We start from the raw sequence: 26,267 nt of genomic DNA, 5'->3' as shown, positions 1-26,267 counted from the left end.
TGAGGATCATGTACCAGTACACGTTTCTATATTACGTAACATAAGCATCTTTTCGAAAAATTTTGTGGTGGTTTTTATACCACATCTTTTGTTTTCTATTTATTCTCAAGATTTTTGTAACATTGCATCATATTCAATCACACCATATCTTTTTTTTTCTTTCTTCTCATGTTTCATTTTTTCTTTTTCATGTGTTCTTTTTTTTTCTTCCTTTTCATCATATCATTTCTTCACAACATAAACATTTTCAATTACAAATAATTAACATAGCAAATTCATAATCAGAATAAGGATGCTTAAAAAAACATAAAAAAAACCCAATTCATATACAATGATTATTGCTTTTGGAATCTTAACATCTTTACACAATTCTTTTCAGAAAGATTAAAAATTACATTATTTTATGATAAATATCTTGAATTTCGAACACCACAACTCTGATTTCACAATATCAATTTGTTAGTAAAACTGTCGGTCTGAATCTAGGATACAATGAACAAATGTACATGTAACTCACAAATCTTAAGAGTCAAAAACACTGCACACAGATTTATCTCAACATGCAGCTTAAGCTATTCAACAAAACCACATTAATGATAAAATGCAAAACTTGCTTCTGAATAAGATCATTCCACAGCTGACTAGATATCTGTATGCTGAACAACAAAAGTTTTTTTTCATTGATTATACAATGTAAATATGATAAAAAATAGTGATATAAATGTCGAATGTTCGGTGATTCTGGTAGTTCCTCCTCCTCCTCCTCCTCCTCAGTGTCACCTCCTCCACGACCGACTCTCCTCATCTTCCTCATCCTCATCATCACCGGCCAGCAGCGCCTCTTCATCCAGATCATCTTCAACATGACCCTGAAAATAACAGTCACCGATGAGTTGTCTACATAATACAGTACATGTATTTTACAAACCCACATTACTGATTCAGTAATTAAACCATCTAAGCTTTAAGGTCATTTTTCCTGCAAAAGATCAAACAATAAGCTAGATACAGATGCCATTGCATATAAAGAAGTACAACTACATTAGTTTAGGAATTATACAGATGAGAAGTTTATTAGTTGGACCAGTAATCGGACCAGTAATCGAAATGTGTGTTCTTTCCAAGTCCCTCTGTGTGTAACTTACTTCTACCTCGGGGTCGGCTGCTTCCTCATCCTGGTAGTTGCTATCGTCAGTTTGCCCTGGTTTAACCTTCGCTCCTGTATACCAGTTCATGATGAGTTTTTTGCCCATGTAAGTTTCGCAATGCCTTAAAGCCTGCACACAGAGTATTAAAAAAAATGTAACACTTGGATTAGCATAATAGCCCACTGCAATACACAAAATTGTAGAGAATTAACTTGTTTTAATCAGTAAATCTATTTCATTTCAGTTTCTTACTAAATGAATAAACTAGTAATTCAGACCTTTTCTGCATTATCTCTGGATTTAAATGATACTACAGCACTTTTATCCTCATCCTCAAAATCTATTTTTTCAACACTGCAAAATTTCTGTGAAAAAAATCTGAAAGACTTAGTATGTGTCCAAATAAATATTAAACATTGTTATCATTACCAGTACTTTTTTTACTTTTACCATGTCTATGGCACACAAAGCTGAAAAACGTTTTATTTTAATGACATGTAAATTACATCTGCAGTGTAAGAGAGATAACTCTTGAAAGAAGAAATAAAAAAAAAAAAATGATGCAAGTTTCAAAATGAAATCTTATTCAATGTGTCTTGATTAATATAATTTCAAAGATTTATAATCAAAATTTCTATAGAAAATATTACATCCATTACTGTTTTACACTTGACATGTACATACTGAGAAATGCTGGTTGAGTTGTTCTCGTTCCTCCCAATCAAACCCTGTCACCTCCAGCTGCTTAGGTCGCTTATCTAACTTCCTGCTTCCTGGATTGTGAGCATGGGTGGGCTTTCCTCTCCCCCTTAATCCAGCCGCCACCCAGGTATTGGCTTCTCTAGGTCTGGGGGCTGCCCTGCCCCTCCCCCTTCCCCTGCCAAGTAATCCCATGGCTGCTGCCTATAGAAAACCAAAAACAACCAAGTGTTCACTCTTCATTTGATTTGATGTAACCTACCGACCTTTGGAATTTTGGATAAACAATTAAATCTTGAAAGTTTTCACAGCTAAACCTGTCTTGTTTTTGTCATTAGATTTACAGACGAAAGTTAATTTTTGTGGACACAGTGACACACAAACCTGTTTTGTGAGTTCACTAAGCTTCAGTTTGAGAGCGGTCGTGTCTTCTCCTGAGTGCTCCTTGTTAAAAAGTTCCAGCTCTGTGTCCAAGATCTCTTTCCTAGCCTGCTGACACATCGAAAATCATTATCAATTCCACCACAATAATACATATGTAGACACGTATACAAAAATCTTCTATTCAAATTATTTACAAGAATGGAAAGTTTTGATACGTAATTTCACTTACTCATTTTTGGAGCAGATTATGTATCTAAAGAACTTACCTCCTCAGGGGTGGTGACACTCTTGGCCACTCCTTGGGGTGTAGGCTTGCTTGGGGGCATCAATTCCGACTTGATCTTTTCTACTGATTTTGCCAGTACATCAATTGTCTACAACATCAAAGTACATGTATAAATGTTAATTTTGTACATTTCAAACAAATGGTCATGAGAAAAAAAAATCAGGTTCGCAAAACTTGTTTCATCTAAATTAGAGACATTGACTTAAACTTTCATCACCTTCATAATCTTTGTTTTTTCTTCAGGACTCTTTGTCTTTTCTAGTTTTGATATTAGCATCTGAAACAGAAACAAATATAAATAATATTATTCAGTATATCAGATCTTTCACCAGGACACTTTGGCTCTATTTATTTACTTTCTACAATAAATTCACAAGCACTGACCTACATTTATATACTGTATGTACTGGTAAGCATTAAACCCAAACATACCATGTAGGCCTGCAGGGCTCGACATTAACTTTTTTTCCTACTTGTCCATTCGGACAAGTGACCAAGACATTTACTTGTCCGAACTTAAACTTCACTTGTCCAAAAAATTTTCAATATTAAAGATTAAATATTGTCAACTTGAGAACTACAGTTCTGTATTACCAAAAAAATTCTAGCTATAATTAATAACCTGATTTTTTAAATGGAAACTTAAGGTATCTTTCCTAAATGTATTTTTTCCATAAAACATTAAACATGATTTGTCAGCTGTAGCTTTGTCATGGCAAATTACAAGACATTTTAGATTTAGCACCAGGTTTAAAAATACATGTAACTGTTATATTGATTTCTCATCTGTTTTTGTTTAAACTGAACATGGAAAGTCATCATAGTCTATCAATGATGAACGAACCCTAAAATAAATTACATTTCTTTCCATAATCCTTTATTTTGCTACCTTTTGTTCCTTTCTTTTTTCTAAACATGTGTTTGGTACTTTGTAAGAACTAAGATCCACACCTTTACAGTTCAGTTTGAAATTAGAGAACTTCAATCCCGATCAAGAGTAACTCAATATGCAATTTGATGTCGGGATCGAAATTCAAAATAACTAATCGATAAACTTATAACGAGACTGCGGATAAACTTATCACTAAACTTCCTTTTCTTATTTAAATGTTGGAGACTTCTTTACATAAAAATGCACTTGTCCAGTCGGACAAGTGGCCAGCAACATTCACTTGTCCGTGTATTTTTTGAACTGGTACCGGACAAGCGGACAAGCGTTAATGTCGAGCCCTGGGCCTACATTATGTATGATGATGTTTCACATGCATTTCATTTACATATACAAGCATCTTTGAATTTAAAAAAAATGATTACAAATTAAATTTATTTACATGCAAGTATTGAGTTTAAAAATAACAAATTTTTTACATGCATGTTTTAATGATTGAACTAAAAGTTCTTTCTAATAACATGAAATTCTGAGTACCGGGTACTTGTGTATCAACTCGCTGTCATATAATATTTTGATACCACAGAACATTGAACATGGGTATAAAATATAGCATAGTACATGTATTTTAAACCTCAAAATATTGCATAATATTTTAACCTGGAATCAACAACTAAACCCCTGACAAATATTGAACAGCTGTGAAATAGTGAGCCCCCATTTATTTCAATCAGAGGGATTACACGGACACTGACCTTCTGCTGCTCCACCTGCTTCAGCAGAAGTTCGTGCTTCTGTTTTTGTAACTCTGCCTTCTTCTTCATCATCTCCTTCTTCTTCTCCTCCTGTCTTTTGATGGCCTCTATCTTGGAGACGAAGGATGCTGATCCCACAGCTGTAGGGCTGGTGATGGCCACTTTGGCTTTAATGGCTTCCGGGTTATACACTGTTTTAGTGATGTTGCCCACCGATGAGGTGTAAATCACAGTCTGAAAAAACAAAGAAAGATGTGGTATTGCATCTAAAGACACTCACCAGTCTAAAATAACCAAAAAACATGTGTTATTCCATGTACAGACACTCTACTGGTTTGTATCTTCATTGCCGTAATGAAATGCTACCCATCTGTTTATATTACTTCCCAATGAGTGGAACAAACCACCATATTCACACATGCTTGTATATTTTACAGTGCCTACAACCAAAGACTCGTTATATTGAGGAATTTTGTTTTCCAGTAATATTGTACAGAATGAATACCTTCTCAGCTGGCACGGGCTGCTCCACAGTTTTGGGCTTCATGTTGTTGAGGGACAGTTTGCTGGGGTGGGGGATGATTGGGGGTCCTAACCTCTCCTTCACTGACCGCTGATCCTGTTGCTGATCATCCGCTCCCTCAGATTTCTCCTGAAAAACATATTCAAAGTACACAAATAAGATAAAGCCACAAAGCTTACAATGTAATAAAATGTAGAAACCCAATTTGGTGAAGACCTACCCGATTTTTATCTTTATTTTTGTGCCAGAATACTTTGACAAATCTGTTGTTGAAGAGAGGCTCAGTGCTTCTGTAGCAAGCTAAAGCTTCCTGGTTGGTGCCAAATGTCACCAAAGCCGCCTCAGGGTCATTCTCAAAATTCACCTGTCAACAATATTTGCTGTGATATAGTATTTTTATACATGTACATTAAATAAAAACCCAAGTATATGTACATTTTTATATTACCATAACATAATTTTTCTTATCTTAAAATTTACTGATAAATGTATAGCAATTACATGTATTACAATTTTAAAGATTGTTTTTTAAGTTCATGTACTTAACAAAAATTTCATCATACACATTGATTTTAGAAATTCATTGACAACAATCATTTAAAAATTAAGAATCTACAATAATTTTCTTGAATTGAATTGGAAATAACACACTTTCTTAAATAACTTTGTTTCTTCTTTGGCTTCAATGTTCAACATACCTGGATGTTAGTTAAGTTTCCAAATTTGCTGAAATGCTGATTGATGGCCATGATATTGTTGAACTCTTTGGGTATTTTCCTGACTTCCAGACTCAGATTATCTGTATCTGGTGGTCTGTAGCCTACAATGTACAACTTCTGATAAGACAAATATAATTATTCACTCCTTAATCGCAAGTCATTTCTTATTCCATCTTTTTGATAACAATATATGTACATTTTCCAAGGTCTTTGTCTGTGATTACAAACTGAATTAAATTTGTGACCTACAGTTCAATACATTTCATTAATGATGCAAATGCCATACTGTTGTGGCACAAGCAGGCTTTGCATATAACTTTACAATATGATAATAATGTAAAAATGTCAATAACTTAAATTAATAATCATCCAATTGCTAAAAAACATTTAAATAACTGAAAATGAATCATCTTTTGCATATTATGAGGTGCTTTATTGGATTTGACCATTCCTTGCCTATAATGATCACCTCAGAATACTCAAAGAATGGTTCTTTATTCCCTATAAGTATATACTGTGGTTTCATCAATATTCGTCGAATACCAATTTTCGTGGATTTCGTTGTTTAGTTGATCCACGAAATTAAATGTTCATCGAAGTGCAATTTCTATTGACATTTTGTATTGATGGAGTCATTAGCCACGAATTTACCTATCCTTGAAACTGTGATTTTTACTTCATCCACGAAAATTGATACCCTTGAATATTAATGAAACCACAGTACACAGAAAACTGCATGTACATGTACCTCCCACTCTGCTGAAGTCGAATGGTTTTTTTGGCGCTGAGGGTCTGTAGTTGTTTTGGTGGTAGGGGTTGATGTATCCTCGATGACCCTGCCCGGGCCCGCTGTTGTAGGAGCGCTTTGGGGGGATGACCGTCCTCTCCGGCTTGCCCTCCGTGTTAGAATTGGACAATGTGTTCTCAGGCCTGGGCTCACTGGACTCTGTACCAGGAGGTACTATGGAACGTTCATCTGGAGAAAACAAATGATTTAAATTTTTTTTCTTAACATATGCTCTTTAAAAATTAATATTTGCACAATGTTTTGTGCTTTGGCACTACGTTTCATGCTTTGCATCTGAAGAAAAAAAGCATTTTCTAAATTAATGCAGGATAAGAATATTCATATTATAATAATTATGTCATGTGGTTTAATTGTATGAAGTTTGGTAAAGAAGTCAAAAAGGCATAAAATGTATATGATTATTAAAAAAAAAAAACCATTTCAATATATCGATATCACACACTAACCTTTGTCATCTTTTACAGTTACACTGATGAGGTGCTCCCTGTTTCTGACTTGGACAGTAGGATTTTGTGGGGGAGGAAATGGTGGAAAATTGCCACCCGGTTGTGTCCCTTGAGGCTGGGAGGGGGGCGGTCCATGCCAAAACGGTTGTCTTGGGGGACCTGTCATCCCTGGAGCTTCCGGGTTGTATGGCTCAAAATGATCTACAAAATATCAAAAGATTTCATATGCCAGGAGTAGGATGTACAATCTCTTCAAATGTTGAACCCATGTTCTGTCAATTCATTCCAAGAAAGTGGCTCTCTGCATTGTTGTGTTTTAATAACCAACCTACACAATTTCTCTTAAAATTTGCATTTTCATTAACTCATTGTCTAATTGATGCCTGAATATCTTTGTCACAAAATGACAAACTTATTCGTATCAATGGATTAAACAGGTATGTACCTGTACATGCTGGTTAATGTCAAATTTCAAGTTTTATACTTGCACATGTATAAGATAGAAATTTGAACTAACCTGGGCGGGGAGGCAGTGGGAGAGGTCCTAGAGCAGGGGGTGGGGGTCTGGGCACAAACCCTGGTCCTGGCCCTGGCATCCTTGGGGCACCATTAGCAGGGATCACTGGGGGTCCTGCAAAACATAAAATGGTTTCAGATGTGAATTATACAGTGCCAAAATTTCATCCTTTCTATTAAAATATACTTGCAAATGATTTCAACTTAAAAGGCAGTGTACCTGGTACATAAGGTGGAGGAGGGATGCTAACATCTTCTACAATGACAGGATCCAGGCCGTGATCAAATGGACACAGATCACCTCTCATACAAAACCCCTTCTCTTTAATGAACAAGAAGAAAAAAAGAACAAAATTTTTTGGAACTCTTCATTTTGACCACTATTTACTTTTGAAATGATCAAGTCGGCCTTACTTGTAACAGTCAAATATCCAAAAGTAAAATTCTTACCGTCATAATCTTTACACCTCTGTCTGGATGGAGCAGGTAATGCAGGCAGACCCTGGGGGTGAGATTCAGAGGAGTACACACCCTCTCCTCTGGGGATAGAGTACATGGCACTTCCTACCGTAGGAATGGCAGACGTAGAGTCATACTTTCCGTTGTCCAAAGTGGGAGTGGAACCACGGCTATCTGGCTGTTGTCTGTTATAAACTAATGAAAAATCAAATACAATAGTAAACAATACAACTTCTGGTTTTCTTTGTATTGCCAAATCAAAATCTGAAATGAATAAGACAATTTTTTTGCCTGATATACTGTCATTAAATTTCCTTTTCTATCAAAATTAAAAATAAACAATCATTACATTTCGTGCTCCCAATTTTCTTTACATCTCACCTTTCCTCTCCCTAGATCTTGATCTCGATCTTGATTTGCTCCATGACCTTGGTCTAGATCTGGATCGAGACCTACTATATGACCTTGAACGTCCTCTGTCCCTCGGACTTCTTGAACGACCTCTAGCTCGACGAGGACTTCTAGGGCTAAATGACCTTGACCTTCGCCTGAAAGTTCTCCTTTCAACAGACGTCCTTCTATCATCGTGTCTTCTTCTTCTGTCGTCACTACAAAAGAAGGACTTGTAATATCAGAATAAGTCAACTTGTACTCTTACACCAATGCTTGACCAGCATTGTGATGATGTTAACAGTCAAATTATTTAGTTATTAACTGAAATAAATTAGAGCGTATGAGTTCACTTACATAAAGCTGGCACTTTACAATAATTACGACACTACAGTAGAAGAACTTATTAGCAGAAGCAAACTCGTACGCTTACACCAATGTGTTTACAACTGTTAAGGATAGCATTGTAAATGACTGTCACAGAAGAAGATGATTAGTAACTAATCATGTATGATTTAGAGCCAATGTCTTCTCCAAAACAAAGCTGGGACAGTTATTTGGACTTACTAGTCACGCCTCCTGTCTCTGGGGCTGGGACTCCGTGACCCGTGCCTCCTGTCCCTAGGGCTGGGACTCCTTGACCCGTGCCTTCTGTCTTCCTTCTTCACCTCTCTGCCTTTCTCACTGGCACTCTAAAATCAAATCAGTAGAAAATCATCAGTAGATTAGTTGCTTACCATTATACAAAAGAGACCTGCATAAACACTTATTCAGTGACGGTTAGTTTTAACTCATGCATTCTCTAATTATAAATGAATTTTCTTTGTTCAATGTGTAAGAAAGAATCTTGTATCTAGAACTACAGCATGATAGAATAGACCAATCCACACTTTACAAAAAGTGTGCCCCTTTGCCGCATCTTTGGAAAAAAAAAACCATGGATTTCTCATTCTAGCCTTTGTAGTTTAGCAGTGTGTAACTTTGTCAAATGACATTAAAAATCTGATGTGTATTTTGATTGCCCCAAGATGGGACAACCCACACATTTTGGTTGCATAAAAAGGGAAAAGTTGAGTTTTTCCCTTCTGGTTGACCCCGCAAAGGGAAATAAATTTTGCAAAGTGTGGATTGGACTATACTGTATTATATACATTCTGTACTATGAGTACCAGGTACACTTTATTTCATGTAAATTTGTAGCTTATTCATTTATAAAATAAAATTTCTATCTACCTATAAATAAAAAGCATGCTAATGTTTACCCTGGGTTTCTTGGAGTCGGAGGAGTCCTTACGCCTGTCTGATTTGACTGCAAGGACAGTGTCTGATTTCACTTCCTGGACGGGGGCTGATTTTGTTGACGAGTCTGATGCATGTTTCAAGTACTCTTTTGAATTTAAAGCTTCAAATAACTGGTCTACAAAGTCTTTTGTTTCTAAAATAAACAAGATATCTGTGAGCCAATGCTCACTAGTGATACCCCCGCTCTGATGTGAATATGCAAAATAAGCAAAGTCGACATTTAACAGAAAGCTGGCATCCGATTGGTACAGAAATATATCCCACAATATAGCATGCCTAAACAAACACTGTGTAAAAATTTCAAGCATCTCCGATAAATAGCTGCTGAGAAATCTTTGACGAAAATTTGTTTGAAAATTTTGGCAAAAAATAAACAAAGTCATTATTTAACAGGAAGTTGACGTCCGATTGATACAAAAATATATCCCACAATATGGCATGCCAAAACAAATAGTGTGTTAAAATTTCAAGCATTGCGATAAATAGCTGCTGAGAAATCTTTGACGAAAATTTGTTTGAAAATGTTGGCTAAAAATAAACAAAGTCGTCATTTAACAGGAAGTTGACACCCGATTGGTACAAAAATATATACCACAATATGGCATGCCTATACAAATATTGTGTTAAAATTTCAAGCATCTGCAATAAACAGTTGCTGAGAAATCTTTGACGAAAATTTGTTTGAAAATTTTGGCTAAAAAATAAGCAAAGTCGTCATTTAACAGGAAGTTGACGTCTGATTGGTACAAAAATATATCCCACGATATGGCATGCCTTAACAAACACTGTGTTAAAATTTCAAGCATCTGCAATAAATAGTTGCTGAGAAATCTTTGACGAAAATTTGTTTGAAAATTTTGGTTAAAAAATAAGCAAAGTCGTCATTTAACAGGAAGTTGACGTCCGATTGGTACAAAAATATATCCCACGATATTGCATGCCTTAACAAACACTGTGTTAAAATTTCAAGCATCTGCGATAAATAGTTGCTGAGATAAATGTGACAGAAATTTTTGTTACGGACGGACAGACGGACAGACAGACACACAAGGGTAAAACAGTATACCCCCTCTCCTTCGGAGCGGGGGTATAATGAAATCATTTTTATGAATCAGGTTCTATTCAACATATCATGTTACATGTATTCAAAAAATTTTATTTTAAGAAATTCCATTTGTTAATAAATTGAGGCTATATGTATGTTATCCATTATGCATAATATAAATTTCCTTAAAAGGACTATGTGCGGTATGGTCTAATATCTGCCCCCCAATTTTAACCAGTTTTTAAATAGTGTCGTATAAAAATCAAATCTTCATAAATCATTGTACAGTGGACGTCTATCACTTTACTCTTGATTTTAACCACCATTGCTCATTGGCTATTTATCTATGACGTCAACTTTATGGCTTTATTCCCGCAGATTTGCAAAGGGATGAAAATTTTCTCATTTTTGCTTTATATTTTGCATTCGGAAGTATAGAGCGCAGGTCTGCTCAAGTAAGATTTTAACATATGTTTTTCTTCAGATAATTATACACATCATACTAAAAAATGGTACTTGAGCAAGCCTGCGCTCAATGTTTCCCAGTCGCAAAATTATAGTAAAACACCAATTCATCAAAATTAGGCAATCTTCATGACATCATTTCTACACTATGACATCACTGTGGTAATAACCTTTTGCACCCTAATTTTTAATATGATTCTAACTACTGGTATCTTCACCCTTATTTTTAAAGGGCTTTATAAAACTTTAATTTTGGGAGCAAAAAATGCATAAAACCGCACATAGTTTACTGTAAAATGTTTATCAGAGTTGCAAATGTCAGAGGCGTTATGCACTACACTAGTGCAGCATATTAAACATCATCAAACTTTATTTACTTACTTGTTTGAAGGAACACTTCCAGTTGATCTATACACACTTCCTTCAAGTCTTTGTCAACTTTATCTTTTTTCACTAATGCCACAACATATTTAGCTAGAGAGGCAGGATCAGCATCGCTTCTGCAAAACACAATCCAGTAATTTACTAAAGTGTTCTAGTTCAAATCAAACCTACAAATGTTTACATGAATATATCCTTATATACACATTTTCAAGTATGGAATTTTAATACTTATGCTACTTTCCCCCTCTTCTAAAAGCATTTTGATGAGAGAGTCTTGAACAGAAAAAAAATGTTTTGTTGTTGTCTTATTCAATTTAGTTTTTATTGCCCTAAAATGCCCTCAAATGTTATCTTTGTGCATCAAGATTCTAGAGTGTTTCAAGGCAGATGCAACACATCAGGAATGCATTAAATTCAATAAATATGACACTAGTAAAATAACTCCCCTACCATACGCTATACAAGATCAAACAATATCCAGTACCAGTGATCTTTCAATAAACCAATAAAATAATCTCTGCCAAAATCTTGGCTGGTAGTTTGGATGTGTGTTTCTTTATCACTAATGAACCTAAATGCTTGAGAGGTCTCCTTTGTAAACAAAGTCAAGGCCGTGTGTATGTTTGTGTTTTTGTTGTTTGCATATTTCATGAAAGAGCTAGAAGCCGATTAAGACTAACTCTACTTGGTATAAAATACATGTGTGAGCATCAGATCTGTAGGAGACAATACTATCACAGTTTTTAAATATTTGTTTATAGAAGTTTGAATCTGATTGGCTAACATTTTTATCTTTATTCATACTTGTAAGGTCACTCTGAGTTGACCTGAGTACAGGATGTGAGATCTTGTATGGTGTATTGTAAAGGATTTTACAAGTCAATGAATTGCATTTGTGTCTAATACCGTAAGTTGCAATGTAGCAAAAATGAGCATAGCTCTTATCATATGAAGATTCTAAACAGATACACAATTTTAATCATAATGAGCTAAATTTCCAAAGAATAGGATTGTCCCTGTATCAAGCCAAGCTGAATCTCTACTCTAACATTGCCACTACATCATTTTAAGTGTTGATATTATGAGGCTTCAATGCACAGACAAAAAATTGCAAGTAGAGTGTGGAAGATATCAATGAAATGCAAAGTAACAAGAATAGATTTATCCAAGATATTCAACTTTTAAATTACTTGGAATTTTTTTCAGCTGATCTGTAAGTTAAAAATTACACTGAACTAGTGTATATAGTTCTTCATATGTCCTTAACAAATACTGTCATCTGCAAACGGTGCACACACATGTGCTTGCAAGACAATTCTATGAAACTCTGCATAAATGGTTTATCTAAATAATATATTCCCACAATCATTTTCCCTTCTTCATTTATAAGTCTATTAAAGCTGACATGAATTGATAAAAGCATTTGGTCGCCATATTAGTTTCGATCGCTCCTCTACTGCCACTGGGGTATATATACCGGTCGAGAAAGTTACGGTCGGTTGCTTTCCGATCGAGGCATTCAGGTTGCACGGACTTCTAAATGCATAAACTACACATTGCAGTAAAATGTTTGTAATAAAGAATAAAGGAAACAACAATCAATAAAATACAAAATATATTTATTTTTTGAGAGAATTTCCAAGGTACTAGTATCTGTATTATTTTGCACAGATAGTGCTGCCTTACTTCAAATGCACATCGAACACGTGTGTCGTTGATACATAGTGCACAACGTCTGCATCTTTTTTGAAAACCCCGGCGGCACTACATCCAACCCAGTAGCTAAATGATAGTAAACCCAAGAAAGTAACAATGTAACAGCGACTCTTTTCCATCGGTTCTATAAAAACGCTCCGTTACCATGCGATCATTGACATTGCTCGATCGCCCACAGTATGTGGTTGCGCATGTGCAATGTCATAACATAAACAGGAAAAGGGTCTACAATTATCGAGGATTTTTAAAGTTTATGTGCCTGGATTTCGGTCTATCTTGTTTCGTCGTTCATTGGATATAATCCTTGTCAGTGCAGTGGTTGTCATATTATTTTTGTTCAAAACGCGTGTCTACACGTCTTTTCGTCTAAGGTTACGTGTTCGGGTGTATGAAATACCTGAATGCGGTGAAGCATGAATTGTGCTCTCGGTCTTATATAGGGGGTGTGTAGCGGTGAGCAGAACAATAGAAATCGACATCTAATATGACGGTAGTCGGAGATAAAAGGGAAATAATGTGTACTTATGAATTCATGTCAGCTTTAACCTCTACCTCTGGTGTATAACCGAAATTTATGTGCCCAAAAATACTTGATCAGAAGTGAATTGAAAGAGGGCGCTTGATTTGATGCTGAAAAAAACAATTCGAAACTAGGAAAATGGAGGGGGTCCCGGGTGTTGAAATTACTATCTCCGTCATTCATCCTTCATATTTTAGGAAGTTTGATACCACAGTTTAGAAGGACAAAGAAACATAATTGAAACAACAAATAAAAACATTCTGAATTCCGACAATAATAGTTGCATGAACGAAACTGCATACCGATTAGTTACAGGGAAAACAACTGTATTTGTAAAGCTGTATTTGTATTTGATTCTTTCAGAGATTTGTCATGATACATTAGAAGACTAAAATCAAATCGACGCATACTCATTTACAGTAGTGATATAATACGTCCATGGTAGTGGTAAACAATATAATCATGATGATACAGAGGAAATTCGATCCACCAAAGTATTGCATCGCAATGTCTAAACCTGATTGTAATTTTCAAGGAATCAAATTTATAAACACGAGTTTTTCTTCATAAATATTGTAAATATTGCAGAATGTTTATAAATACTGAACGTTCTACATTCGCTGAACATTTTGAACAGACGGTACACTTACATCGGGGAAAGGGTCTTTGTCAGCCATGTTTTCAACGCTTCAACATTTTCTATCAACATCATTTAAAGGTTTGATGTCAGATATATTGACCCAATAACTAGATCTGCATCAACTTCTTTCTTTAGAACAAATTCAAATCTTTTTACTTCTCTCGTGCCACTTTCCGTTTACCGATACCTAAAATGGCGGTGGCGATCTCGGACGATCACGTCAATCGCGAGAACATCCCCCTTCTCTCTCTCTCTCTCTCTCTCTCTCTCTCTCTCTCTCTCTCTCTCTCTCTCTCTCTCTCTCTCTCTCTCGTTTTACTTAAAGTCCTCGTAAAAAATCTTATAAAATGAAAAATGAAATAAAATAAAATAAAATAAAATAAAATGAATGAAAAGACGCAATATTGAGAAAAAAAATTGAATAGCCTTCAGAAGAAAACCTTAAGCAATAAAGCATACCCCAAAAAGAGACACAAAAATAGTGGCAATTTTTATAATTTAAATAATACCTCAAACATCCCCCCCCCGAATGGCAAACTCAGATATCCCTCAGACACACTTCCTCCCGAGAAAAAAATCTGGATCACTACATCTCTTCATATCAAATTCAAAATTACCTCCATTCTACAACGATTAATAATTGCTACATTCTAGACGGGTGGAAAACAAACAATATCATGATTACAGGTTTGTGCTAGTTATGACAAAAAGTAGTTCCATGTACATAATTAAAAGTATTCTGATTTACAATATACCCATGCTCGTGCTAAGAAAACACGTTTGCTCTCATCAGTAATAGAGTGTTAATTAATTGAAGAAAAAACATTTTCTTTTCTGACACAATCAACTGCATCAGTGCCATGTGAATAAAGAACTTGAACATGGAAAGAACGCAGAATCACCCACCCACTTTGTGAGGAAAATGGAGAGGGTTGTTTAAATTAATTCTGCTTCTTATAGCAAAATCATGGTCACGCTTACATGTACTTGCAAAGATATTTAGTGAATTTTACTCAACAGTTGCAAGGATTCAACCCTCTATATCCAAAATTGTTCTGAAATGTTTAATTTTGAAATTCCAACTTCGGATTGCAAAAAATATCCAAATTACCTTTTCAACGGTGAGCACTAACTACATGTAATCTCTTCAGCTGAAAATATTACACAAAAAAATAGTACATGTAACAAGTTCCTTTTTAAACTGATATCTGATATCAAGTCCTATTAGTAATATTTGTAATGAAATTGACACAATACCCCACAGATATTATCTATGCAGCGCTAGCAGCATTCAAGTATTTTAGGAAGACTAAATATATTGGTGGCAACATACATTGTACATGTGTAGATATTGTTAAAGAGGCATGGTCACGATTTTGGTCAAATTTTATTTTTCTGTTTTTATTATTTGCAATGCTTTAGGAATGCATTTTTAATGATTAAACGAAATTTGGGTGCCAGTCGTTGAGTTTTAAGCAAGATGCAGGGCTCACAATTCTTCGTCATGTAAACAAGGCTCGTGCCCTGTTTTTGATTACACAGGTTCAATATACCGGGAAAATATCTTTTTAAAGCTGGTTTGTCTATGTTAGTCTCGTTCAACCAGACACTCGGCTGTCTCCGTAAATCTCCGACGAGCAGAGATACGGTTTTTGGGACATACTAAAGAACTAAAATACTAAAGACCTAAATGACATGTAATTTTATATAAATGGTGTATTTGAATTTCTATGTGCTGTGTTAAATAAAATGACTTTGTGGTGAATTTATTGTATTGCCATGTGCTTTGTGGTAGAAAATTATAATGAAATGACATCCTTATCAATTATTTACGCAAAAATCTGAAAGAACTAAAAATTTGAATGGACCTGAAAATTTTAGCTAACCTGATTTATTTTTAATTCCTTTGAAATAACCATGATTATCTTCATAAACTGTAGTGCAGATAAGATTTATAATTCCATTTAGGAAAAAAACTATCCGGCTTATGTTTTACCTTTAAAATTGTGCAGTTTCTACCGGATGAGCATGATCTTATACATGTACATGTACCTTTATATTAATCCATTTCTATTTTATTATGTGGTCCCGTGAAATTATATAAACTAATGCATTAAGTTTTAATTAAATACAATGCAACAAGAAAATCAAGATGGTTTGAATTATATAATCTCCAATAGAATAAAGATGAATTGAACTTTGTATTAAAATAATGTACAAATCAATGTGTTCTTCATTACTTCATACTATAGCAATGATCATACAATTACCGTTAGAAATGCTTTCAGTAACGAACTCTATCCTTAATAATAATAGTAAAATGTTAAAATTCAGAACGTGTTGCTGAAAATATAGTATTTAAAATTAAAATCTACCATTAAAATTAGTACAACCAACTCGTTATTTTCTTCTTTGTGGTGTGTTTTTTTTTATGTATACAACCAATGATAATTCATACAACAATTATATTTTTGCAGCCCATTTGACGCTTGGGTCAATATGATTTCTTGTAATAGTTTTGAAATAAATGTATGCCTCGAAGCTTTCAAAGAATAATAATAATATAAACCGGTAGGGGATGTGTATTGCTTATGCAATACTCTCAGAATGCTTGTTTAATTTAAATGCTATAAGCGACATTGGCCACAATTTATGGACATGTATCATTTTCATGAAACATTCAAGCGTTGGGATACAAGATGGTATTTCTAATGTATAGTAAGTCATTACACCAAGTTTTGGTTGATTGAAAATGGTTCTTTTTCCATTAAACCTTCATCAATATGGAGAACAGACACACTCAGTAAAATGCAATGAAGTTCTAAAAATGGTACTTTTTGAAAATGTTGGTAGGTACACACCGGTTCAAATTAATATCTTAATTATTGAACATTTCAAAAGATAAAAATCCATGTTTTGGTATATATGCATCTATAAACATTTTTTTTTTAAATTATCAGATTTGTTTATATCTTTTAATATCTTATCCGTCAGAATGTACTCATTTTACATACATTATTCCCCCATCTTCTTTCATTTCCATGTTCTGCAAAACACTTTGAGAAATTTGATTTTAAAATTATATATTGCATTTAAAAAGTTTGATATGTTCCAAAATTCTGCGCAGCGCGGTTCTGCAAATAACCTCTGGTTGTGAGTTCGATTGTGATAGTAAACTTTAATACAAGCTAATAAATAATGATCATCAAATATGTATAGTTAAAGTAAGATTTATCTCTAATTAAAAGTGGAATTAAATTCAATGTGCACCATTTTTATAACTTGAAAAAATGAAAGAATTTTAAGAAGTTTAAATAATTTATGTTAAGTGATGGCGCCCAATATTCTTCAAATCCTTAAATCGCGTAGGAATGTAACCATAATGGTATATCTATATGGCACGCCAAAGTCAAAAAAATGAGCTAAACAGTTTCACAGTTGATAAACTATAGGTTTATCGACTGTTAAATACAGTTAACTAACCGTTAACTATAGATTAGGGTTAAACTACTGGATTGAAATAAATACTAGTATTCAAACTAAAAATTATATTGTTTAGCCCGCATTTTTTTTAATTTCTTAAATTTTGAAGATATTTTGATTTCTATACCTCCAATATTGAAATATTTCTTATTTTTATTTATTATGAAGACTTTAAATTTGGATATAAATGGTTAGAAAAGCTAAAATATTGACCATTTATTGAGAGAAAACATTCGATTTTAGTGGGATTTTCTTAAACATGCAAATCTATTTATAAAATAAGCACTTAAAAAGCCAATGAAAATGTAATTTGTTTAAAATCATATTTAAAAAAACACATTCTGAAACCAAAATATCTTATTATTAGTTAACATTAGTCGTAAAATCCAGCATTAATGCTTTCATAATGGTTTTAAAAATGCTAATTAAGTTTTTACATGTAAATCTACAATTAAAATTTTGAATTGTAAAATATGTGATATTTTCCTACGCGAGTTTTCCGCCAAAAATGTGTAATGCTTGTTAATTACTATTACTTTAATTACAATAAATGGCAATATGTACAATTGTAAGCAAGATCGAAAGAAAAAAATGATTTTTTTTAATTTCCTTTTATTTTGATTTAATGAACAAAGAATCAAATGTATATACTTTAAATTTTGTGACAAGGCCAAAACAAAACAAGATTCCCTCCTTAACATTATTGTAATTTTCGTAGAATCATTTTTTGTAAAAGAAAAAAAAAAGACAGATATTGCCCCGTATGAAAAGAGAGTTTAAAAAAACAGTAACGTCATAAATGAGTCGCATTTTCAAGTGCCTCTGTCTGTGTTACACTACGAATCAATTTTGAAACGTATAGTCCGATACAGTTCATCAATGACACGTCGGGGTTTGTATAATTATGCAAAATGAAAATAACGTAAAAATGTCAATGATTTGAAAATTAATTAAACAAAAGCTGAAAATTGTATAAATATACAAGTATAAATAATCATTATTTGAATATTAATGAGGTGATCAAATACGGTCGGGCATTTATAATATAAACTATATACATGTATATAGTAATTTTGATAACAAAATAACGAAGGGTTTTCATTATATTGCAACATTTGTACTATACAAACAAAAGTTCACAAAATTTGATAATGTTTTGAGCAGAGCAGTGTCTGTCAACAAGATATTTTTGTCTTTACATACATTGTAAATAGCTCCTTGCACGCCGTGACCGTGATTTTTTTTTTTTTACCACAATATGGTGCATAACATTAAAACACAAAAGAAAAGATTATTACTACGCGATTTAGAATAAAAGGGGAAAAGAAACGGCTACACATACTGATCAACAATATGAAAAATAACCTGACCTTAGCCTACCGGTATATAAACCTAGGAATTTGAACTAAAAATTTCCAGTACATTCAAAAATACTCATTTTTTTTAATGTTACAATCTGGCTAGTGTTGACTGCCAATTTAAAAAAAAATGCATTTGATTTGTTGAACATATATAGGTAACTTTCTTTGGCATGAATCTTATTTTTCAGAATAAAAAAAAAGTAAACAAATTTTCCAAGTTAATTAAATACAGAAATGTAGTGGAGTATTGTTGATATATCATAACAACCCAAAATTACTTAACAATATCTATACATGCATGTTGATGCCACCAATATATTGAGTCTATCCAAAATACTCGAATGCTGCTGCATAGATAATATCTGTGGGGTATTGTGTCAATTTCATTAAAAATATTACAATTAGGACTTCGTATCAGTTTCATGTTAAAAAGGAACTTGTTACATGTACTATTATTTTGTGTAATATTTTCAGCTTAAGAGATTACTAGTATTTACATGTACTACTTGTAGTTTGTGCGCAGCACTGAAAAGGTAATTTGGATTTTTTTTTTTGCAATCAGAAGTTAGAATTTCTAAATTTAAAATTTCAGAACAATTTTGGATACAAAATGCTGAATCCAACAACTGTTGAGCAAAATTCAGTAAATATCTTTGCAAATAAGCGTGACCATGATTTTGCTATAAGAAGCATATACTAATATAACATCACATATCCTCCCTCTACACATACAGAATTAATTTAAACAACCCTCTCCATTTCCTCACAAAGTGGGTGGGTGATTCTGCGTTCTTTCCATGTTCAAGTTCTTTATTCACATGGCACTGATGCAGTGGATTGTGTCAGAAAAGAAAATGTTTTTTCTTCAGTTAATTAACACTCTATTACCGATGAGAGAAAACGTGTTTTCTTAGCACGAGCAAGGGTATATTGTGACAATGACAATGACAATTTCTTTATTCTCTGAACTGCATAAATTACAGTGTTGAGAAAAGTCACAAACAAATTTTGAACAATAATACATATACATACATTGCATGCATTGGAGTGACAATACAAAAGTGAAAAAAAAATGAAAAAGGGAAAAAAGTATGATAAACAATTAACCTAGAGAGCTAACTCTCTCAATTATAACTTTAATGAATTTGCACAGATTAATCAACAATATTTTATTACTAGTATTAAAGAGTTGTTGAAATTTGTAAACATTTGGTTGTGTGTAGAAGTATGAAGGTATGTATAAAACTCTCTTATCTTTAATTGTTACATCTGTACAATGAAATAAATAATGAAATTCATCTCCTATCTCAATACAGTTACATATGGTACATATACAGTACGGTTTTCACGAGGTATATCATACCATCTACCTCGTTCTATAGGCAATTTAGCATTACTTGTTCTAAACATACAAAAAGATTTCTGATATTTGTATGGCAGATCTAATAAGTATTTTTCCAAAGATAATGTAGTTTTAGAAATTCTATAGTTAATACCTTTTGATGAATTATACATTTCACTATTCCATGACTGCTTGAATTGGTCTAGAAGTATATGAAAAACTGTTTTCTTAAGCCACTGGATATTTACATTTTGTTGATACAAAATAATAGATAGACCACAATCATTCAATATTTTAACAATAAATTTAAACCAGGGTCTGTTCATTTTACCCATTGCATATTGTAGTTTTGACGCAACTTTATTATTTTGTGAAAAGACAAGTTTACTCCAAAATGCTATCATGCGGACTTTAACATTAATTATTAGTGGGTATCGTCCAAGTTCCCCATAAACCATATAATTTGGTGTTGAAGACTTTAGGTTTAAGATATGTTTACAAAATTTCAGATGTAACTTTTCAACAAGTGATATATTACCAAATCCCCAAACTTCACATCCATATAGTAAAATAGGTTTCACAATTTTGTCAAACATATCTAATTTACAATCGATTGACATATTGTGTTTTCTACATTTGGCTATTACACTACATTACTGTAAATCAGAATATTTTTAATTATGTACATGGAACTACTTTTTGTCATAACTAGCACCTACCTGTAATCATGAAATTGTTTGTTTTCCACCCGTCTAGACTATAGCAATTATTAATCGTTGTAGAATAGAGGTAATTTTGAATTTTTTATTTGATATGAAGAGATGTAGTGATCCAGATTTTTTTCCCGGGAGGAGGATTGTCTGGGAGATATTTTAGTTTGCCATTCAGGGGGATGGGGGAGGGGGTGTTCGAGGAAAAATTTTCGGCAATATAATATAATAATTGCCACTATTTTTGGGGTCTCTTTTTGGGGTATGGTTTAGCTGAAGGCTATTTAATTTTTTTTTCAATGGGCATGGTCACGATTTTGGTCAAAAATTATTTTTTAGATTTTAATGTTTACAATGCATTAGTAAGGCATATTTAATAGGCAACCAAAATTTGAGTGTCATTTGATAAGTTATAAGCGAGTTACAGAGCTTACAATTCTTTGCTATGTAAACAAAGCGTTTGTTTACATTTCGAATGTTGAAGTGAAAATTCCAGTTTTAGACCTAAAATAAATGTGTTAATCGTTAGGAACTATTCATTTATGCTCGGGATTTTCATAACCTGGAGTTATCGTTCGTAACACGAGTTATCTCTCCATTAGAGCAGGTATACGATATTTAAGCAGTATAAACAAATGGTTATAATAAACGTTTTTTGTCTTGTTCAATCGGTTATTGATATAAATTGTCAATGTAAAAAGACGACTGTGCGAAGAAAGGTTGTTGTAATACTGCAAAATCAGTACATGTACGAAGATTTGACTAGCACGTTTAATTGTAGCATCGTTTTTGAAAGTGCAGCGGGTGGGGTGGGGGGGGGGGGGGGGGGGTCAATCCAAGAAATCTAGACACACCATGAAAATTCTAATCCGTGTGTGTGGGGAGGGGGGTAGGGGGTGTAGCGTACTGTACTTTTACGTACCTTTAATCATAATTTCATTATGCATTTTCTTCTTTCCACAAATTCACAATTCTTTTACATGGATGTTGCTTCCAAAAAAGTGGTTGGGGAGATTCATGTTTATTCACTTTTTAATTTGTAAACTCATGAAAACTAATTATCTGCTGCAAGAAGAAATGGGGGGCCGGGGGGGGGGGGGGGCTCCCTGTTCTTGCGGTGAAGTGCGTGGTTTCAGAAGAGAGCAGCTGATACATGTGCATTATATTTTCCAGTGAAGTGGACATGCAAACCAATCATAAAGACATGTCTGTCCACCTGTCTAAAGAGCATATTTTTTCATTCTTTCAGTAGGTCAAAGTACAAAGATAGGCAATATACCTACGCATCACACTGATCATTGGAGGACGTTACTACACTTCCACTTGACTTATTTCAATTTTATCATGCGAATTTAAGAGATAAGGAATTAAAACATTGGCAACTTAGCTTTTGCATAAATTTTCGCATATAACTTTCGATCATGTGTTCATTTAAAGTTGTGTTTCAATTTTGATCGACAGCATTCACGTTTATATTTCTATTAATAGTTCATTCCATTCTTAAATATCCATGTTTCTTTGTTCTAGAACATGGTTTTCATGTGCATGGCTAATTAATATTAATTTATATATATCAATGTATTTAATTTGCTCTTGTGCATTTCTTTTAAAATTCAACTTTAAAATTACCTCACACTTTACCATATAAATGTTTGCTATAGATGGCACGTAAATAAAGTACAACTCAATATTATAAAAAGCACTGTGATAAATGATAAAAATGATAACGATAAAAGGTACTAAATGTTAAACGAACAAACAAACTACAAAAAGTGTGTTTAAGCAGTCTCATCAAAGGCTTGAGGGAAAAAGTATGTCTTGTTTTATACCGAAAACAAATTCTAATTTCGATGAAACATAATCTATATAATATAACATTGAGCTCTAATTTCAACACTGTCATTCCTCTTAACCCTATAATATCTATTTAATGCAATGAGTCTGTTTTGTTGAGTTCAAATGGTTGTCTTTGAATAAACATCGTACATGACAGGTACAGCTGCTTGAATTGATGACCGTCGGTGCCTGGTGAGATACCAATACTCACTGCGTCTATATATGTTTCATGAATGCCTGGCATTTCGAACGAATGCATCTCAACAGGCTAGCGCAAACATTGTATTTTGAAAGAGTGTGTGTGCGTGAGAGGGGGAGCATACCGACCTAAAATCATGACAGAAAAACAGTTTTTAAAACTCAATATAAGCTCACAAATTCCCAAAATCCAGGTCCGTGAAGTTGGGGTCTCGTACATTTATATCTGAATTTAATTATAATTATATATATATATATATATATATATATATATATATATATATATATATATATATATATATATATATATATATATATATATATATATATATATATATATATATATATATATATATATGCGTAATTTCCCTATTTGTCCATTTGTCCTCAGAAATAAAATAAAGAACGGTTCGTTAGAAATTTATATTTCTATATTTGATTTCTAGAATAAAATTGATTTTCATTCCAGCTCTTTCTAATATTCATAACATCTTTCATTTCTGCGTATCAAATGGCGTTTTCACTACTATACCATCATCCATCCGTTAGCTCTAAAATTGACGAAAGGATTAATTGTTCGATAAGTAATCTTAATCAAAATCTTTCATTTGATCAAAAATATGTATATCACGTTATAAATGTAATTGATTGTAATCAAACTCTTTTAATATGCTGATTTTAATTGTTTTTAAATTTTAATTAACTGTTGATAATTCCTGTTTTTAAATATTATCAAATGTTTTTGTCGTAAGAAAAGTCATATTTGTAAACTCCCGCACTGCTAACTCATCTTTGGATACCCGGAAATAAAGCATCATACCTGCTGTAAGGGGCAGATAACTCTTTCAGTAACGATAACTCTAGTTTATGGGAAGACTGCAATGGAAAACTCCGAAATTTCTGAATATATTATAGTCTCGATAAAAACGCGTCTAACACGACAGTCTATTACCAACTTTTCATTTACGAGTAGAACAAAACATATGTAATATTTTTTAAAAGGCATAAAACATATTTCTGCATGCAAATTTACTTTTAATTGATAAAAATGAGCATAATATTAATTAATTTAAAAAAATAACTATCCCGCAGAAACGCAGTAACAATATTTAAATGTGTATCAAACAAGTTTAGCTTTTTTTAAAAAAGCTTACCCTAAACAGCAATAAGTTATCAAAGACAGTTTAATTCTTTTTATATAAATGTCACCTTCCTCTACATAGCATGGCGAGTGGAACATTTTATGTCATGTGTCGTTTAAGCCTGCGTGTCTAAAATTGAGAACTGCGTACCCGAGCTTGTAAGTTGAGATCGACTATAGGGTAAAAGAGATCTTAGGTAGGGTCGTAGACTCGTATCATTTTTATAAAATCAAAGTTATACCACCGCATTTATCTATCTAAGGTGCAAATAACTTTACCGATATTAGGCATACCGCATCAATTTTTTTTATTTTGTATAAATATTTGAATTAACAATGCTAAAAGAAAAACAAATAATTTCAATAGATATTATAGAATGTTACTTTCAACGAGTTGGACATGAAAACCAAAGGCTGAATTTCATTCATAGCAATTTGTATTGCTTTTTCGTTTTCTCACTTTTTAAGATTCTAAATCTACGAAATTTGTTAAGTCGTACATGAAAAAGATCATCAGAAAATTATCTCCCTTGCGCCGAACAGTATTTCAACCAATGAAATAAATGTAAATTTTCACATCATGTATTTTCTACCAATCACAAAGGAAAGGAAGTGCACAATCCGGAGACTGTTAATTATTTCAACTCTTTATATCGTCTTCCAAGGAAGACGGTAATAACGGACCGCCTCCTGGCGGCCCGTAATAAACGAGATGTTGTACTTTAATCAGAGATAAAAGAACGGAGGAAGTTCAAACTATATAGTTGATATAGAAAAATGGGTAAAATGATACTCTTTATTTTATCTCCTGTAATTTCGCCAAGTTCATTAAGTATTTGCTGGTAGAAATTTGTGAAAACAATGCACTGTTATGCAGAATACATGTATCATTTATTACCGTCTTCTCAGACTTCTGTACTCGGCCCCGAATCAACAGACCAACCCGATAACGAACCCGATTGTAATAATACAAAAACCCCTGTCGAATAAAATTACAGCACAATGCTTGACAACATTTTACAGAACTTATTTGTTTGTTAGAAACAACAAGCATTCTGAGAGTATTGCATAAACAATACACGTCCTCTACCGGTTTGTGGAAATTGTGAAAACAATGCACTGTTATGCAGAATATCGAACCCGAACATTGAAAACTTGGAATATAAAAAATTAATTTTCTCGAAAATATGTCAACCAGACGCTACAAAAGTGTAAACTTGATCTGTTGTTTGACATTTTGAAGCTGTTCAGCAAATTTCATATTATTCCTCAAACGCATAAAGAAAAAAAATTGTGGAAAACTGAAGTGGGACAGACAGACGGACAGACGGACTGGCGGACGCAGAGGAAAGCTATAGTCCCCTCCGGTGAAACCGGCAGGGGACTAAAAAAATTGCTGAGACTAAAACGGCTCAGTGGTTAGAGCACCAGAATAACGTTATAGAACTTGGCATTTTAGGTTGAGGGATATATATACAACCAAACCTTAAGGCATTAAAAAAAATTCTTTGTATTCATAGTCCATAGTAAGAAATTGTACTTTTGCAAAATTGTACGATTTTTAAAAATTAGATTTTATGTAAAAACCGATAAACAATTGCGCCATCTTATACCCCGCATCATTTAAGTAAATACGGAAATGCACAATGCACATACAGATGCAACTGGCAATCTCATTGGGTGAATGGGGAAAATTGCAAATAAAGTGTGAACAATATCCTCTTTCGTGAGAATGCAAATATAATGCATGTTCATAATTATTTACATGTATCTTCTTTCCGAGGTCACGGTTCATTATGGCTACACGTACTTTTGTTTAACCTTTGAATTCATAGGGGCGGGGGAACGGGTATGTTGTATGTCCATGTACAAAATGAATTATAGTCGTTATAAAGTAATTTTGCGCAGCGATCCCACATACATGTACATATATTCCCAGATGGTGCAAATACAATATTTTTTCTTCTCTCTCTTATACACCTTATTATATCATCCCTTGCGTCTTTTGTGGGTTAGATGTCTCCGGCATCTGGTAAGTGTTTATCGTACATTCTTCATTAATATTGATTTTACTCTTGAACTAAATTGGCAGGTTTAAGAGC

The 26,267-nt window shown here is 33.4% G+C and overlaps 1 protein-coding gene across 2 annotated transcripts; it reads right to left on the bottom strand.

Moving 5' to 3' along the window:
* Positions 1-60: 60 nt before the first annotated feature.
* On the bottom strand, positions 61-14,307 carry LOC105323147 (RNA-binding protein 26). 2 transcript variants are annotated; one of them, XM_034445018.2, is made up of 21 exons: positions 14,105-14,307; positions 11,216-11,334; positions 9,285-9,457; positions 8,590-8,714; positions 8,014-8,240; positions 7,624-7,827; positions 7,394-7,495; positions 7,175-7,288; positions 6,658-6,858; positions 6,152-6,379; positions 5,383-5,504; positions 4,905-5,048; positions 4,667-4,813; positions 4,162-4,395; positions 2,735-2,794; positions 2,498-2,605; positions 2,232-2,339; positions 1,833-2,051; positions 1,427-1,513; positions 1,146-1,277; positions 61-869 (listed from the first exon to the last, which is right to left on the bottom strand). In XM_034445018.2, the coding sequence occupies exons 1-21, from the start codon at positions 14,164-14,166 to the stop codon at positions 777-779; spliced, it is 3,009 nt and encodes a 1,002-aa protein (XP_034300909.2). In that variant the 5' UTR covers positions 14,167-14,307; the 3' UTR covers positions 61-776. The 2 variants fall into 2 exon arrangements, with proteins under 2 accessions (XP_034300909.2, XP_065932682.1); XM_066076610.1 differs by having other exon boundaries at positions 2,232-2,336.
* Between the last annotated feature and the right edge of the window lie 11,960 nt (positions 14,308-26,267).

Source organism: Magallana gigas, chromosome 2, assembly GCF_963853765.1.
Source record: "Magallana gigas chromosome 2, xbMagGiga1.1, whole genome shotgun sequence".
NCBI lineage: Eukaryota > Metazoa > Mollusca > Bivalvia > Ostreida > Ostreidae > Magallana > Magallana gigas.
Note: the sequence above shows the minus strand (reverse complement) of the source record. Positions and strands in the feature narration are given on the sequence as shown.

What these genes read in the sequence shown, in the direction of transcription:
- LOC105323147 (XM_034445018.2), bottom strand. Translation starts at nt 14,166, where the DNA reads ATGATGTTGATAGAAAATGTTGAAGCGTTGAAAACATGGCTGACAAAG. An exon ending in CCCACTGCCTCCCCGCCCAG is followed by an intron (nt 6,859 to 7,174) that starts GTTAGTTCAAAT and finishes GATATTTTGTAG; the next exon opens with ATCATTTTGAGCCATACAAC. An exon ending in TTAGTGAACTCACAAAACAG is followed by an intron (nt 2,052 to 2,231) that starts GTTTGTGTGTCA and finishes GGTTTTCTATAG; the next exon opens with GCAGCAGCCATGGGATTACT.